The 12,390-nt window shown below is 47.7% G+C and overlaps 3 protein-coding genes and 1 pseudogene across 4 annotated transcripts; 3 read left to right on the forward strand and 1 right to left on the reverse strand.

Moving 5' to 3' along the window:
- Window positions 1-1,921: 1,921 nt before the first annotated feature.
- Window positions 1,922-5,040, forward strand: LOC9650417 ((R)-citramalate synthase). The gene is made up of 19 exons (XM_024677280.1): window positions 1,922-2,101; window positions 2,240-2,273; window positions 2,334-2,426; window positions 2,483-2,546; window positions 2,607-2,755; window positions 2,806-2,865; window positions 2,928-3,014; window positions 3,079-3,140; window positions 3,195-3,294; window positions 3,361-3,540; window positions 3,603-3,794; window positions 3,860-3,958; window positions 4,013-4,090; window positions 4,147-4,220; window positions 4,269-4,434; window positions 4,492-4,544; window positions 4,605-4,761; window positions 4,826-4,909; window positions 4,983-5,040. The coding sequence occupies exons 1-19, from the start codon at window positions 1,950-1,952 to the stop codon at window positions 5,010-5,012; spliced, it is 1,914 nt and encodes a 637-aa protein (XP_024533048.1). The 5' UTR covers window positions 1,922-1,949; the 3' UTR covers window positions 5,013-5,040.
- LOC9650418 (protein VAC14 homolog) lies at window positions 5,037-8,842 on the forward strand. Of its 2 annotated transcripts, none has more exons than XR_002992651.1 (21): window positions 5,037-5,360; window positions 5,481-5,554; window positions 5,610-5,723; window positions 5,775-5,840; window positions 5,928-6,017; window positions 6,080-6,199; window positions 6,282-6,310; window positions 6,355-6,497; window positions 6,544-6,638; window positions 6,699-6,785; window positions 6,834-6,941; window positions 6,996-7,087; window positions 7,139-7,220; window positions 7,269-7,334; window positions 7,391-7,506; window positions 7,562-7,682; window positions 7,735-7,896; window positions 7,948-8,076; window positions 8,127-8,195; window positions 8,259-8,589; window positions 8,657-8,842. XR_002992651.1 is itself a non-coding variant. In XM_024677276.1 (21 exons), exons 2-21 carry the CDS (start codon window positions 5,465-5,467, stop codon window positions 8,720-8,722), a joined length of 2,163 nt encoding a protein of 720 aa, XP_024533044.1. In that variant the 5' UTR covers window positions 5,038-5,360; window positions 5,459-5,464; the 3' UTR covers window positions 8,723-8,842. The 2 variants fall into 2 exon arrangements, 1 of the variants encoding a protein (XP_024533044.1); XM_024677276.1 differs by having other exon boundaries at window positions 5,038-5,360; window positions 5,459-5,554; window positions 8,272-8,589.
- LOC9650419 (proline iminopeptidase) lies at window positions 8,557-11,121 on the forward strand. The gene is made up of 14 exons (XM_002972186.2): window positions 8,557-8,589; window positions 8,657-8,723; window positions 8,864-8,939; window positions 8,988-9,035; window positions 9,085-9,218; window positions 9,268-9,404; window positions 9,447-9,620; window positions 9,681-9,917; window positions 9,967-10,067; window positions 10,155-10,227; window positions 10,283-10,351; window positions 10,412-10,519; window positions 10,568-10,693; window positions 10,758-11,121. The coding sequence occupies exons 3-14, from the start codon at window positions 8,899-8,901 to the stop codon at window positions 10,950-10,952; spliced, it is 1,443 nt and encodes a 480-aa protein (XP_002972232.2). The 5' UTR covers window positions 8,557-8,589; window positions 8,657-8,723; window positions 8,864-8,898; the 3' UTR covers window positions 10,953-11,121.
- A 377-nt stretch (window positions 11,122-11,498) lies between these two features.
- On the reverse strand, window positions 11,499-12,119 carry LOC9650420 (annotated as a pseudogene).
- Window positions 12,120-12,390: the final 271 nt, after the last annotated feature.

A 12,390-nucleotide genomic window follows, 5' to 3' on the forward strand; every position in this document is an offset into this window, starting at 1 on the left:
GCTGCGGCCGCCTCGGACCGGCGTCGAGGCCTATCTCGCACGCGTTGTCACTTCGACAACAGACGCTGATCGAGCAAAGGCGAAGCAACTCTCTCAAGGAAATGGAGCTCGTCTGTGCGATGAAGGGCTTGCAGCTCAAGGAGCGAGAGCTGGACATGCAAGTCGAAGCGATCGACATCGGCAGGGAGACGCTGGACGTGAACAGGAGCACGCTCAAGTTCAATGTTTCCAAGGCTGAACGAGACGCCGTGGCCGCCGACTGTGCCGACTTTCGGAGCTCCACGTCCGACTACTTCGTCGCGGGCTTGCTGATCATGTTCGGGTTCACGGGGTATTGCGTGTGGAAGAATCTTCCGGAGTGGTTTAAAACGCTGAGCAGCTCGTGTGCTGCAACACCTACAGTCACTAAAAAGGTTTGTAAGCTTTTCTCCTCTCTTTGTTGGCTTTGATTCACATTCGTTTCCTTTGCCAGGCATGGTACCATTGGAACTTCGTTGGATCGATAACAAGTAACACCGGCTACTTGCTTTGCATCGCCAGGGGGTGTGCTGGAGGGATTGTTGGACTGCTGCTGTGCGTGCTCCTCCTCTTCGTCTGCAAGAAGACGCTCAGCTCCTCCAAGAACGCAATGCCGATGACTATCTTCTTGGTGGGGGGCTCCTTCATCGGCTTGGTCGGGAGAGCGATCATCGACCTCTTGGGGGGACAGGGATGGAACTGGATGGTGGTGTGGCTACTCTCGTGCGTGCTCCATGCCTGCACGCACTTCTTCACCGAGTTCTTCGTCAAGCTCCTCAGCAGGAGCAGAATTGCGGCGATCTTGTTCCATGTATGTTTGGCGGTGGGATTGCCGCTCGGGGCTGGGCTAGCAGGATTTCCATCAGCCTTTCCATCGCTGAAGTTTTTTTTAGCGGGGCCTGCAAAGGTTTGAAGGGATTTTGATCGAAATCCCAGCAACCTTTGCTAATTTATAATATATCTTTTGTTCTTTCAACACTTGAAAAAGAAAGCTAGCTCGAGCTGGAGAAGGAAAGAAGCCCTAAGCAAAATGGAAGGGCGCCTGGATTTGCTGATTGATCTGGATGATACCCTGGTGTCCATCGGCGACGACATCAAGGTTCCTGTCAAGGCGCTGGTCGGCTCATACAAGTTCGCTCACGGTGCGTTGGAATTCGTCGTAGCTCTGGCCAGGATTCCTGGGACAAGAATCGGTTTCTACAGCTGCGGCTCCAAGCAGCGCAACGAGAACCTCATGGAGAAGCTCGCGGTTGCCCTCGAGGAAGAGCTGGGATTCAAGATGAGCGAGGAGATGGTGGTGTACAGCGTGACCCGCGGAAACAAGAAAACGCTCCAGGGGCTGAGGGAGGGGCTGGATCTGGAGAGAACCATCCTGGTGGACGATGCCGGCAGGAACTCGGAGGCGGGCGAGGTGAGGAACTTGCTCAAGATCTATCACAGGAAGCGGCTGTACGATGAAGAGGGCAAGCTTTGCAAAGGTGGCAAAGTCTTCAAGGCCAGGATCGCCAACAATCTCGTCCGCGCTCTCGGCCTCATCGTCAAGTCGATCCGATCCTCCTCTTCCGCCGTCACGGTGGTGCAAGCGCTGGAGTCGCTCCAGTGGAACGGGGACGAGTATCTCCACGACACGAGCAACTCGGAGGAGATTTACCAGCTGGGTGTGGAGGCCATGAGAAGCGTGAGGCCGGACTTTGGCATCAAAGAGGTGGTGAGCTCGGTTCATCCTTGGTCGCCACACGAGAGTAACGAGGAGCTCTTCCCAAGTTCACGCAACCAGATCCTCCTATAAACCCATTTTAAATTTCTGGTTTCTCTAGTGCAAGGTTTCTTTGATCGCTACTAGGGGGATTTTCTTTTCTATCCAATGTCACTGCAATCTGGGCCGTCCGATTTGAAAATTTTGTCCAATCTCGGCCGTTGGCCGCAGGATTATGCTATCACAGGCGGCTCAAGGCGCGATGGAGGCCTCGTGGCATGAGTTGGCGGCGCTCGGCGGCGGAGGAGGCCATCGCCACCAGCATTGCCAGCGCCCCCTCATCGCCGCCACTCCGATTTTTTTCGTGCCTCGTTGCCACGTCCAAAGGTCAGCCTCCAGGGTTTTAGGGGTTTTGGATCGGTCGCTTGGAGGAACGAAATGCTTTTCATGCTTTCATGGATATTTCTATCGAAATGTAGGTCCGCTATGTGATATTTTGATGTGTGTTTTTTTTTGTCTTGCCAGGAAGCTAAGGATTGTTTGCTCTGTCTCGGAATCGGTGTGTAGAAAATTTTCCTTTGGAGTTTTGATATTTTCTTACGATGTTTTGCTTGCGTAGTTTTCTCCCAGCACTGCGACAGCTCTTCAATCAAAGAAAGCGTTGAGCAATTCAGTAAGCATTTACGACACTACACTACGAGATGGCGCTCAGGTGAGGTCGTTAAATTTTCGTCCTTGACTGGAAACTCCACAGTGTTTTTTCTTTAGATGGTGGGAATTTCCTTGACTCTAAATGACAAGCTAAAGATTGCTAAAGCTCTCGCGGACATTGGTGAGTTCCGTGGCTATTTCTCACTCGATGCAGTACGTTGAGATAGTTGTATGTGTTAAGGTGTGGATTATATCGAGGGAGGATGGCCCGGATCAAATCCAAAAGACGCAGAGTTTTTCAAGCTTTGTAAGGACAACATTCTGAAGGGGCAGTCCTCGAAGCTTGCGGCATTTGGTTCGACTAGAAGGAAAAACTCGACTTGCGAAGAGGTTTGCTCGCCAAAATTGCGTGGACTCTGAAATTCTGATTGCTTGGACAGGATACTAACGTGCAAGCATTACTCTTTAGCGAGGCAGAGGTTATCACGGTGGTAGCAAAGGTGAGTAGAACCTTCTTCGTTCTTTTCGCGCCCGAGTGGTCTCACATATTTGATATGGTCAGGCGTGGGACGTACAGGTGACAAGAGTACTCGAAACAACACTAGCAGAAAACTTGAGAATGGTCGCGGAAACTATTTCGTATTTTAAGGTGAGAAACTTCGGCCTGCAGTTGTTGATTCCTCCGTTCACACATGTATTAAGAACAATCTCAGGTCCGAAGCAAGGAGGTAATGCTTGACGCTGAGCATTTTTTTGATGGTTTTACAGCAAACAGGTACCACGCTTTTCTGTTAACAATCGTTGCTAAGCGCTCGTACTTTTTCACCAGAGCTTACTCGCTAGAGTGCTTGAAAATTGCGGTGAAGGCTGGAGTTGATGTAGTCGTCTTGTGCGACACCAATGGAGGGTCCATGCCCTGGACTGTAGAGGTATCCATCTTTTCGGCTAGTTGAAAAGGAGTTCTCACTTCTCCCTGGAACAAATAAACATCACAGGAGGTGACAAGAACTGTTAAAGCAGAGTTGATGCCCTGGCCACATGTCCGTATAGGAGTACACACACACAACGACACGGAACTCGCTGTTGCCAATTCTCTGGCAGCTGTGCGAGGTGGGGCATCGCTAGTTCAAGGATGCGTCAATGGCTACGGGGAGCGAACTGGAAATGCAAATCTGGCACGTATGCTCTTGGAACTTGTACTTGAAAATACTAAGCTATTTTGTGCCGTTGTTCGCAGATTAGCGTGATCGGCGGGCTTCAAGTCAAGATGGGATTTACGTGTATCCCTCCCGAATCTCTTGCAAATCTTTCCAAGCTGGCGTCCACTGTCGCGGACGTTACAAAGCAGACAATGTCACCAACGCAACCGTACGTTGGCTCGGCGGCCTTCGCTCACAAAGGTGGAATCCATGTTGCGGCGATACGCAGGGTGAGAAAATCATCTTCCTTTCTTCTCGAAAGAAAAGTTTAAGAAACACGCGTATTGCCGTACAGATGCCCGAGAGCTATAATCATATGGATCCGACTCTCGTTGGAAATGCCATGCGTTCAGTCGTGAGTGAGCTATCTGGCAAAGGCAATATACTTGATAAGGTTAGCAAGCAACAAGTTTTTCATTAGTCGTTTTAACAATCTGAGAGCTCTCAGGCTGAAAAAGCTGGACTTGTTTTGGACAACGATGTCGCCGGAAGTGTTCTTGCGCACATAAAACAAATGGAAAGAGAGGTACGCAAGTTTTTTCACAGCTTTTACTCTCATCTTTAACAGAGTTTGAGTTGCAGGGATGTGCTTTTGAAAACGCTGGTGCCTCTGTTGATATGCTGATTGTTCGAAAGGGAAAGCGCTACCAGCAGCCGTAAGGATCTACTGACAAATTCATTCTGAGTGACTTTCTTCCTCGCAGCTTTCAAGTCTTGGAATTCACGGTGCTTTCGAGCAACCGCGGCGTGCATTCCACTAGTAGCAACGGGAACTCGCAGATCCAACAAGATAACTGGCTCGCGTGGTGTGGAAGTGACAGTCAAGTGAACCAGGCGATGGTAAAGCTCTCCGTCGGTGGCAAAAGTCAGGTATGCATACAACTTGTACAAAAGCATGAACTTGAAAGATTTGCTCTTCCGGCTCAGGTAAGCGCAGCGGAAGGGATCGGTCCAGTGGATGCTCTCAGTCACGCTTTAAGGTGGAGAATTCTCGATCGATCGCATACTTGCAACTTACATTGTCCTGCTCGTGATTCCAGGAGCGCGCTCGAGAAGCACTACCCGCAACTCGAGCAAGTGGAGCTCGCGGACTATCACGTCCATCTAGTGGAGCCATCGACTGCTCACAAGGGGACCCTTTCAACGACGCGAGTGACAGTTGACTTCACGGATGCTTCTGGCAACAAGTGGACGACCGTGAGTCTCATTCAAACGCAAGTGTTCTTCATTGTTTATGCTCAATCACTTTCATTGTTCCCAGGTTGGTGCTCACACATCCATCGTAGAAGCCAGCTTCCGGGCGCTCGTTGACGGCCTCGAATTTGGGATCGTCAATTGCTCCGAGGTACCAAAGCTCGATCAAAGTTTTTAGTTTTCTTCTTCTTTGTGCTTTGTCCAAACGCCGATGTTTTTCACAGGATGGCTGTTCTGCCGTTCACAAAAAGTAAAACGATGCGTTCTAGGCTATTTGAGCAACTGCTTGGAATGTTCCCAGGTTTTTGGATTTGGCCATGGTCCAAAATCCACGTAAAGGCCCAAATATTGTACTGTAATTAGGGCTTGTCTTATTTCTGAGAGGGTTTCTGGTCGCCTCGCCTCGCCAGTGGATCGAGGCGCCGTGGCGCTGCCATCGAATTCTCGCCTCGCCCGCGAGCTATGGAGCTGGATCAGTGATTGACGATGAGGAGGAGCTGGAATCGCAGCGCCGGAAGTCGCCATTGCAAAGGAGCGCAGGATGCTAGACTTGTGGTGGCTGCTTGGGGGACGAGCTCGCTCTCCAGCTGAGGACGAGAACGGTGAGTGAGCCCCTTTTTCTAAATTTCCTCTCTTTGCGATTGCATTGTATCTTTAGAACTCTATCCGCGATGCTTATTTATTAAAATTCTTAACCCAGACAACGATGTCGGACGTGTCAGCTTTGCTCCAGGCGTCCGTGTTGCGAAATCTCTCGGACAAGCTCTACGAGAAGCGAAAGATCGCTGCTCTTGAGGTGAGATTGTATCCCTTTTCCTTCCTTTAAAATTTAACAATAGATTGTTCATCAGGTGGAAGGGGTCCTGAAATCTCTAGTTAGTTCCGGCGACCATGAGAAGATATCCTCCGTCATATCGATATTAATCAATGACTATGCTCTATCGCCACAAGCCAATCACCGAAAGGTATGTGAGAGTGAGACGACCGCTTTTTCTTAGTTTTTTCTCTTATGCCAGGGGGGGCTGATTGGATTGGCGGCTGCTACTGTTGGCTTGGCCTCCGAGTCTGCCCAGTATCTTGATGTAAGTATTGAGTTCTTCTCCCTTGCGATATAGAACGAAAGAAGTTGTTTTCTTTTTTTTTTGCTCAAAGGAATGACTATTTTGCAGAGAATTGTTCCGCCTGTTTTGATTTCTTTCACGGATCAAGACAGTCGGGTGCGATATTACGCATGTGAGGCACTTTACAACATAGCAAAGGTACATCTTACTTTTCATCATGAGGTTTCTGTGCTTGGAGCTAACTCAGGGTAGGTATCTAGGTGTCGAGAGGTGACTTAATTGTTTTCTTCAACAAAATATTCGATGCCCTTTGCAAGCTCTCGGCGGATTCAGATCCTAATGTTCAAAGTGCAGCTCATCTTCTGGATCGTCTTGTCAAGGTAATTTCGTCAATCTCTTAATTTCTTATAATTTCTTAAGAGAACTCATTTCTTTTATTTTTTGATATTTTTTTATGCTCAGGATATTGTGACGGAAAGTGATCAATTCAGGTAGTCAAAACGCTTTGGTTCTTGGCTAAATGTTTTCTGCTCAGCATTGAAGAATTTATTCCGCTATTGAGGGAGCGAATGAACGTGCTCAATCCGTTTGTCCGACAATTTCTCGTGGGATGGATCACTGTATTGGACAGCGTCCCGGACATTGATATGCTGGAGTTCTTGCCAGACTTTCTCGACGGTAACATCATAGTCGACTCTTTAGTTTTGTAACCCTTTGCATGTAGGTCTGTTCAACATGCTTAGCGACAACAGTCACGAGATCAGGCAGCAAGCCGACTCTGCATTGTCCGAGTTTTTGCAAGAAATTAAGAATGCTCCTGTAAGCCTTTTGTTTTTAAAACGCATTATCATTCTTGACCGTGAGTTTTTAAATATTTAGTCCGTGGATTACGTTCGCATGGCTGCGATACTTGTACAAAGAGCTAGATCACCTGATGAGTTCACTCGTCTAACATCCATAACATGGGTATGAAACGTCAATCGTTTCTTTAGTAGTTACTTAAAAATATTTCAGATGAGCGAATTTGTGAAACTTGGAGGGGATCAGCTTGTGACATTCTATGCGGAGATTTTGGGTGCCATTCTACCAGCAATCTCTGACAAGGAAGAAAAAATCAGAGCAGTAAGATTGAGCTCTTTAACTAAACATAATACGCTAAAAACATTTGATTATAAGGTTGCTCGTGAAACAAACGAAGAGCTTCGAGCCATTCGTGCTGAACCAGTTGAAGTGATAGACATTGGATCAGTTCTGAATGCAGCTAGACGGTAATCTTTCTCGTTTCTAAAAACTTGGACTTGAACAAAATAGTTGTGTAGGGAGTTGGGAAGCGAGTTTGAAGCCACAAGATTGGAAGCCTTGCGGTGGATGCTTGTTCTTCTTGAGAGACATAGAACAGAGGTACTTGGAGTTTTCTTTTCTGTACAGTAGTTGCTAACATTTTAACAGGTTCTATCGTTTCTTGACGAAATATTTCCTGCATTGCTTCAGTCTTTGTCGGACGAATCTGATGATGTAAGCATTTGCATTTGTTTTTGTATGTTTGTCACCTAAAATGTATCTGTTAACAGGTTGTGTTGCTGGTTCTGGAGGTTCAAGCTTGTATAGCACGGGATACACAACAATTTCGGCGTTTGATGGTCTTTCTTGTACATAAATTTCAAATGGACAATCTTCTGCTTGAAAGGTACTTTACGAAGTCAATAGTTAAACAGTCTTCGTGACCAGCATTAAATTTTCAGGAGAGGAACCTTAGCGTTGCGACGTCTCTGCGTCCTTCTTGACGCCGAGACTGTATACAGAGAGTTGGCAACTATCCTGGAAGGCGAGGCGGACTTAGAATTTGCAACCGTTATGGTCCAGGTATCAGTATCTAGTTTGCGTTCTCAGCGAACTTATGCATGTACACTTACAGGCACTTAATTTAATTCTCCTCACGGCTTCAGAACTTGCCGATTTAAGGGCACTGCTAAAGGAGTCGTTGACAAATTCGCAAGGAAAAGATCTTTTTGTTGCTCTGTATTCATCGTGGTGTCACTCGCCGATGGCTACTGTTAGCTTGTGCTTACTTGCTCAGGTAATGTCCTGTCCAACTTCTTGTTCCAAAACACATGATTATGCTTTGCAGGCTTACCACCATGCAAGCGCAGTTATCCAATCTCTCGGGGAGTCGGACATCAACGTCAAGTTTCTAGTTCAGGTGGATAAGCTGGTACGGCTTTTGGAAACTCCAATCTTCGGTTACTTGAGGTTGCAGGTAATCGTTTTACTACCACTTGGCCATTTTCTAACGCTTGTGTATGACAGTTGCTAGAACCAGCGCGCTATCCCTCGTTGCTGAAGACGCTCTACGGGCTGCTCATGCTACTCCCTCAGGTGGGTACAGAAAATGAATTCTGGCAAACTGATCATGATTGGCATTCGATTTAATGCATGCAGTTTGATGATGCAGCAAAGCTCTGCATTCAAGATATTGCGAACGAGACTGAAGACCATCCCGGCGTACGCTCCCATGCACATCCAAGCAACACCGGCGGCCGAGCTTGCTGGACTGAATGCAGGGCGTAGATCCGTATCGGCAGTACCGTACCTGGCTCACTATCCAACTGGAGACGACGGGGACAAGGTGTCCGACTTCAACAGCGGGCCCGGTGGAATCAACTTCACGATGAGGTTGCAGCAATTTGAGCTGATGCAACACCAGCACAGGCTCCACCGCCAAGCAGTGCAGTCGCAGCTCTCCAAGCCACCAAAGAAGCCTGCGTCTCAGGTGAGAAATCTTCATCCCGTTGGTGGTGATGTTTTCCTCACTTTCGCTTTCCTTGTGCTGCGTCCAGGGCGATGATGCGCGAGGAAAATCTTCCAAGCTTGGGCTTTCTCCGTCCAACTGGAGATCTTCCTAAGGTTATTTTCTTTGTGTCTGTCTGTTTATAGAGATGCTACATAGCCATTCACATTCTTGCAGAATCTGTGTATAGAGAGTTTTCATACTTTTCTATTGATAAAGTTCTTTCTCGCACTTATCTAGCTCGTGTTTCCATTAGAACCTTAGGTCTCCTCAGGAAGGGTGATACCGCGTATGGAAGCGAGCGCGAGCATGGCCAATGCATCATCTCTCCTGTAAAGATTTCCTTCTTTTCCTTGCAAATTGATTCATTGGTTTTGCAGCTCGTCTTCTCTCCCGACCAAGCGTAGAGCTTCCGCATTGGGTTCTGGGTAAGTGCTGAAAACTCCCGTGTATGCGTATGGTTCTACTAGTTTCCAGAACAAGCGGTAATACAGGGGCGTGGTATCAAGTACCCGAGCTCAACCTTCGCGATCATCGTTTCGAAGTTCCTCTCAATTATGCTGCTCCTTCCGACTCGACAATCTCAGTCTTCGCTCGAGAAGTCGTCTCAGGTAAAAACATATCAGCTCTGGATCTCAAAATGAGAAACTTACAATACAGTTGGAAACGAGGAGAAAGACCTGCCATTTTTGCTCTTCTTGCAAGGGGGTCCCGGATTTGAATCCCTTCGTCCGCTGGAGTGCAGTGGATGGCTGAAAAGAGCTTGCGAGGACTTTCGAGTCATCCTTCTAGATCAGGTTTCATTCATTTTATTCCTGTGTGTTTGATATCTCTTTCAGCGAGGAACTGGGCTTTCTACCGCCTTGACTGTTGGATCGCTGAACCAACTTTCGAGCCCCCAGGCACAGGCATCCTACCTCCAGCATTTTCGAGCAGATAACATCGTCAGAGACGCGGAGATGATTCGAAAGAGCCTTGTGCCACACGGAGAGCCTTGGACTCTCCTTGGTCAGGTAAAGCTCTCGCTTTTTAAACACTTGCAACGCCAACCTTGAAATGATTTTCCTATCCAGAGCTATGGTGGTTTCTGTGCCGTTACTTATCTAAGCATGGCACCATCCGGCCTGGAGCAAGTGCTACTCACGGGCGGTCTTCCTCCTATTGACGCTGGATGCACTGCCGAGGCCGTGTATCGTGCTTGCTACAAGCGTGTCCTGCTCCAAAACATGAAGTTTTACCAGCGTTTCCCTCGGGATGAAGAGCTCGTCCGGGAGATTGTTTTACACTTGGCAAGTAGCGAAGGTGGAGGGGTGAGTCGATCTTTTCTTGCCATTTATATTTATATAAAGTGTGTGATAGGTGCTTCTTCCATCTGGTGGCAAGCTCACACCAAGGAGCTTTCAGTTGCTTGGCTTGACAGGATTGGGATCACACTCTGGCTTTGAAAAGCTTCACTTCACGTGAGCGCTGCGCTTTTCGTTTTCCTTCTTTTCTTTATGTTTTCTTCCTTCAGTCACTCTAATTTATTTTTCTTTTATTTCCTTTAGGTTGGAGCGAGCATGGGATCCTGTTCTTGTACCTGGCATTAGCAAGCAGCTTAGCTACACATTTCTTCGAGCGGTAATCAGCCTTTTGTCTCAAAACGCTTTTTGTTTTAACACTACTTCATGTATAGTTTGAGAACTGGCTGGATTTCGATACAAATCCTTTATATGCACTGATGCACGAGCCTATCTACTGCCAGGTAGGTCGGGCAAATGCAGTTCTCCGGAGGTGCCAATAGCGTGATGTTGTCATGCTTCAGGGTGCGGCATCAAACTGGGCAGCACAAAGAGTAAGAGATGAACTGGGTGAGCAGTTTGATCCGGTCTTTGCTGCAAACCATAGCGAGCCCGTTCTTTTCACGGGAGAGGTATGATTGGTCTTCTTCTGCTGATTTCCTCGCGAACACTGGTCTCAGATGGTGTATCCATGGATCTTTGACGAGATAAAACCGTTGCATCCTCTAAAGGAGGCTGCAAACCTCCTAGCTGAGAAACAAGATTGGCCAGTTCTCTACAACCATGAGGTTTTACGCTCTAACAAGGTGCACTTTTTCTTTTCTCTTTTCTCCTTTTGCGCAAAAGACATTCTTTGGCTGTGTCGTTCAGGTGCCCGTCGCAGCAGCGGTGTATTACGAAGACATGTACGTAAATGTGAACTTGTCAGAGGCGACGGCTGCGTCCATACCAGGAATAAGGCTGTGGATCACTAACGAGTTCATGCACTCTGGACTCCGTGAAGATGGCTATCGAGTCTTGGATCATCTCCTTGCGATGCTAAAAGGAAAGAGACTGCTTCGATGACTTTCCTTTAAACATTCGAAATTCCTTTATTGTTTAGTGAGTTCCAAGCGCTACTCTTCCAAGCCGAGAGAGGCAGCGAGGAAGTGAAACGCCATGTATTGGTTATATGGACGTCGCTGTACCTCTCTCCCTTGACGGAATCAACCGAAACTACCCTCTCGACCTCGTCGACATCTTCCTTGGAGAGAGTGACTCGGAGAGAAGCTCGGTTCTCTTCGAAGTTTTGGAGCTTGGTAGTGCCTGGAATGGGAACAACGTCGTCGCCTTGGTGTTGGACCCAGGCAAGAGCAAGCTGCCCGGGACTGCACTTCTTCCTCGCGCTTCTCGTACAAAATCTTGTTGCGTGCCAAGTTCTCTCCCTGGAACCTTGTCTATATCAAATAGACAAGCGCTTTAGAACTTTACAAGCTTCTTGCAAGAACATTACTTTGCGGAAATCGTCATTGCCAATCTCTTCCACCACAGCCTTTTCTGAGAAGAAGCCTCGTCCAAGTGGACTATAGCTAACAATGCCAGTCCCAAGCTCCCTTGAGTTTTACAAGAAAGACCATCTTAATGAATGAGACGACAAGTTACCTGCAAGTTGGAATGATCTCCTCCTCGACATCTCGGGTCCAAAGAGACCACTCGATCTGAACAGCGGTGATGGGATGAACCGAATGAGCTCAACGAATATCAGCGGTTGATGCTTCCGAGAGCCCCAAGTACTTCACCTTTCCCTCCTTGACGAGCTCTTTCATCGCTCCCACCTTCACGGAGCAATCGATATAAGTTAGACACAAAGTTCTATACAACTCTTACCGTGATTTCGATTGGAACTTTGGGATCGACCCGGTGCTGATAGTAGAGATCAATGCAGTCGATCTCGAGCCTCTTCAAGCTGGCCTCGCAAGCAGCACGAACATGTCCCCCCGAATTCCAATCTTGACATTGCTGTTCCAGTTTCCATCGTGGAAAGCTACTGCAAACTTGGTCGCGATTTGGACCTTTCCTTTGATCGCCTGCCACGAATTAGTGAGAACTTCCACACATTTTCATCGATTGCGTTTACCTTTCCGCGTTGGTATGCGGTCCATAGACATCAGAAGTGTCGAGAAAAGTGACCCCCGATCCAACAGCCTTGCGGATGAGATCGCTCAGGCTTTTTAACATTGATGGACATTCCCGAGCGGACACAAGACTTGTATATATTTACATGGAGAAAATGAAAAAGTAGTAGTTAGGGGAAACAGAGTATGTCGTTTAACTAGAAAACTAACATGGTATCGGAGCAAACGATGATCTCATGGGCAAAACAAGACCACGCAGCGAGCAGCAACGCGACTTTAGATCGCGTGACCACTTGACTGTAGCAGAAGAAGAGGAAGGGAAAATCTGTGCTGTAGAAAAGTTCATTGGGGATCGGGGTTGGAGCATGATGGAAATTGTAGAAGAAATG

Source organism: Selaginella moellendorffii, unplaced genomic scaffold (genome assembly GCF_000143415.4).
Source record: "Selaginella moellendorffii unplaced genomic scaffold, v1.0 SELMOscaffold_19, whole genome shotgun sequence".
NCBI classification, from domain to species: domain Eukaryota; kingdom Viridiplantae; phylum Streptophyta; class Lycopodiopsida; order Selaginellales; family Selaginellaceae; genus Selaginella; species Selaginella moellendorffii.

Excerpts from the sequence above, each read along its gene's own strand:
- LOC9650419 (XM_002972186.2), top strand. The coding sequence starts at position 8,899 with ATGGAAGCGAGCGCGAGCATGGCCAATGCATCATCTCTCCT. Across the intron at positions 9,621-9,680 it reads CTTGGACTCTCCTTGGTCAG|AGCTATGGTGGTTTCTGTGC; the intron begins GTAAAGCTCTCG and ends TTTCCTATCCAG. Across the intron at positions 10,352-10,411 it reads ACGAGCCTATCTACTGCCAG|GGTGCGGCATCAAACTGGGC; the intron begins GTAGGTCGGGCA and ends GTCATGCTTCAG.
- LOC9650418 (XM_024677276.1), top strand. The coding sequence starts at position 5,465 with ATGTCGGACGTGTCAGCTTTGCTCCAGGCGTCCGTGTTGCGAAATCTC. Across the intron at positions 5,724-5,774 it reads CACAAGCCAATCACCGAAAG|GGGGGGCTGATTGGATTGGC; the intron begins GTATGTGAGAGT and ends CTCTTATGCCAG. Across the intron at positions 7,683-7,734 it reads TTGCAACCGTTATGGTCCAG|GCACTTAATTTAATTCTCCT; the intron begins GTATCAGTATCT and ends GTACACTTACAG.
- LOC9650417 (XM_024677280.1), top strand. The coding sequence starts at position 1,950 with ATGCTATCACAGGCGGCTCAAGGCGCGATGGAGGCCTCGTGGCATGAG. Across the intron at positions 2,102-2,239 it reads CCTCGTTGCCACGTCCAAAG|GAAGCTAAGGATTGTTTGCT; the intron begins GTCAGCCTCCAG and ends TTGTCTTGCCAG. Across the intron at positions 4,545-4,604 it reads GCTCTCAGTCACGCTTTAAG|GAGCGCGCTCGAGAAGCACT; the intron begins GTGGAGAATTCT and ends TCGTGATTCCAG.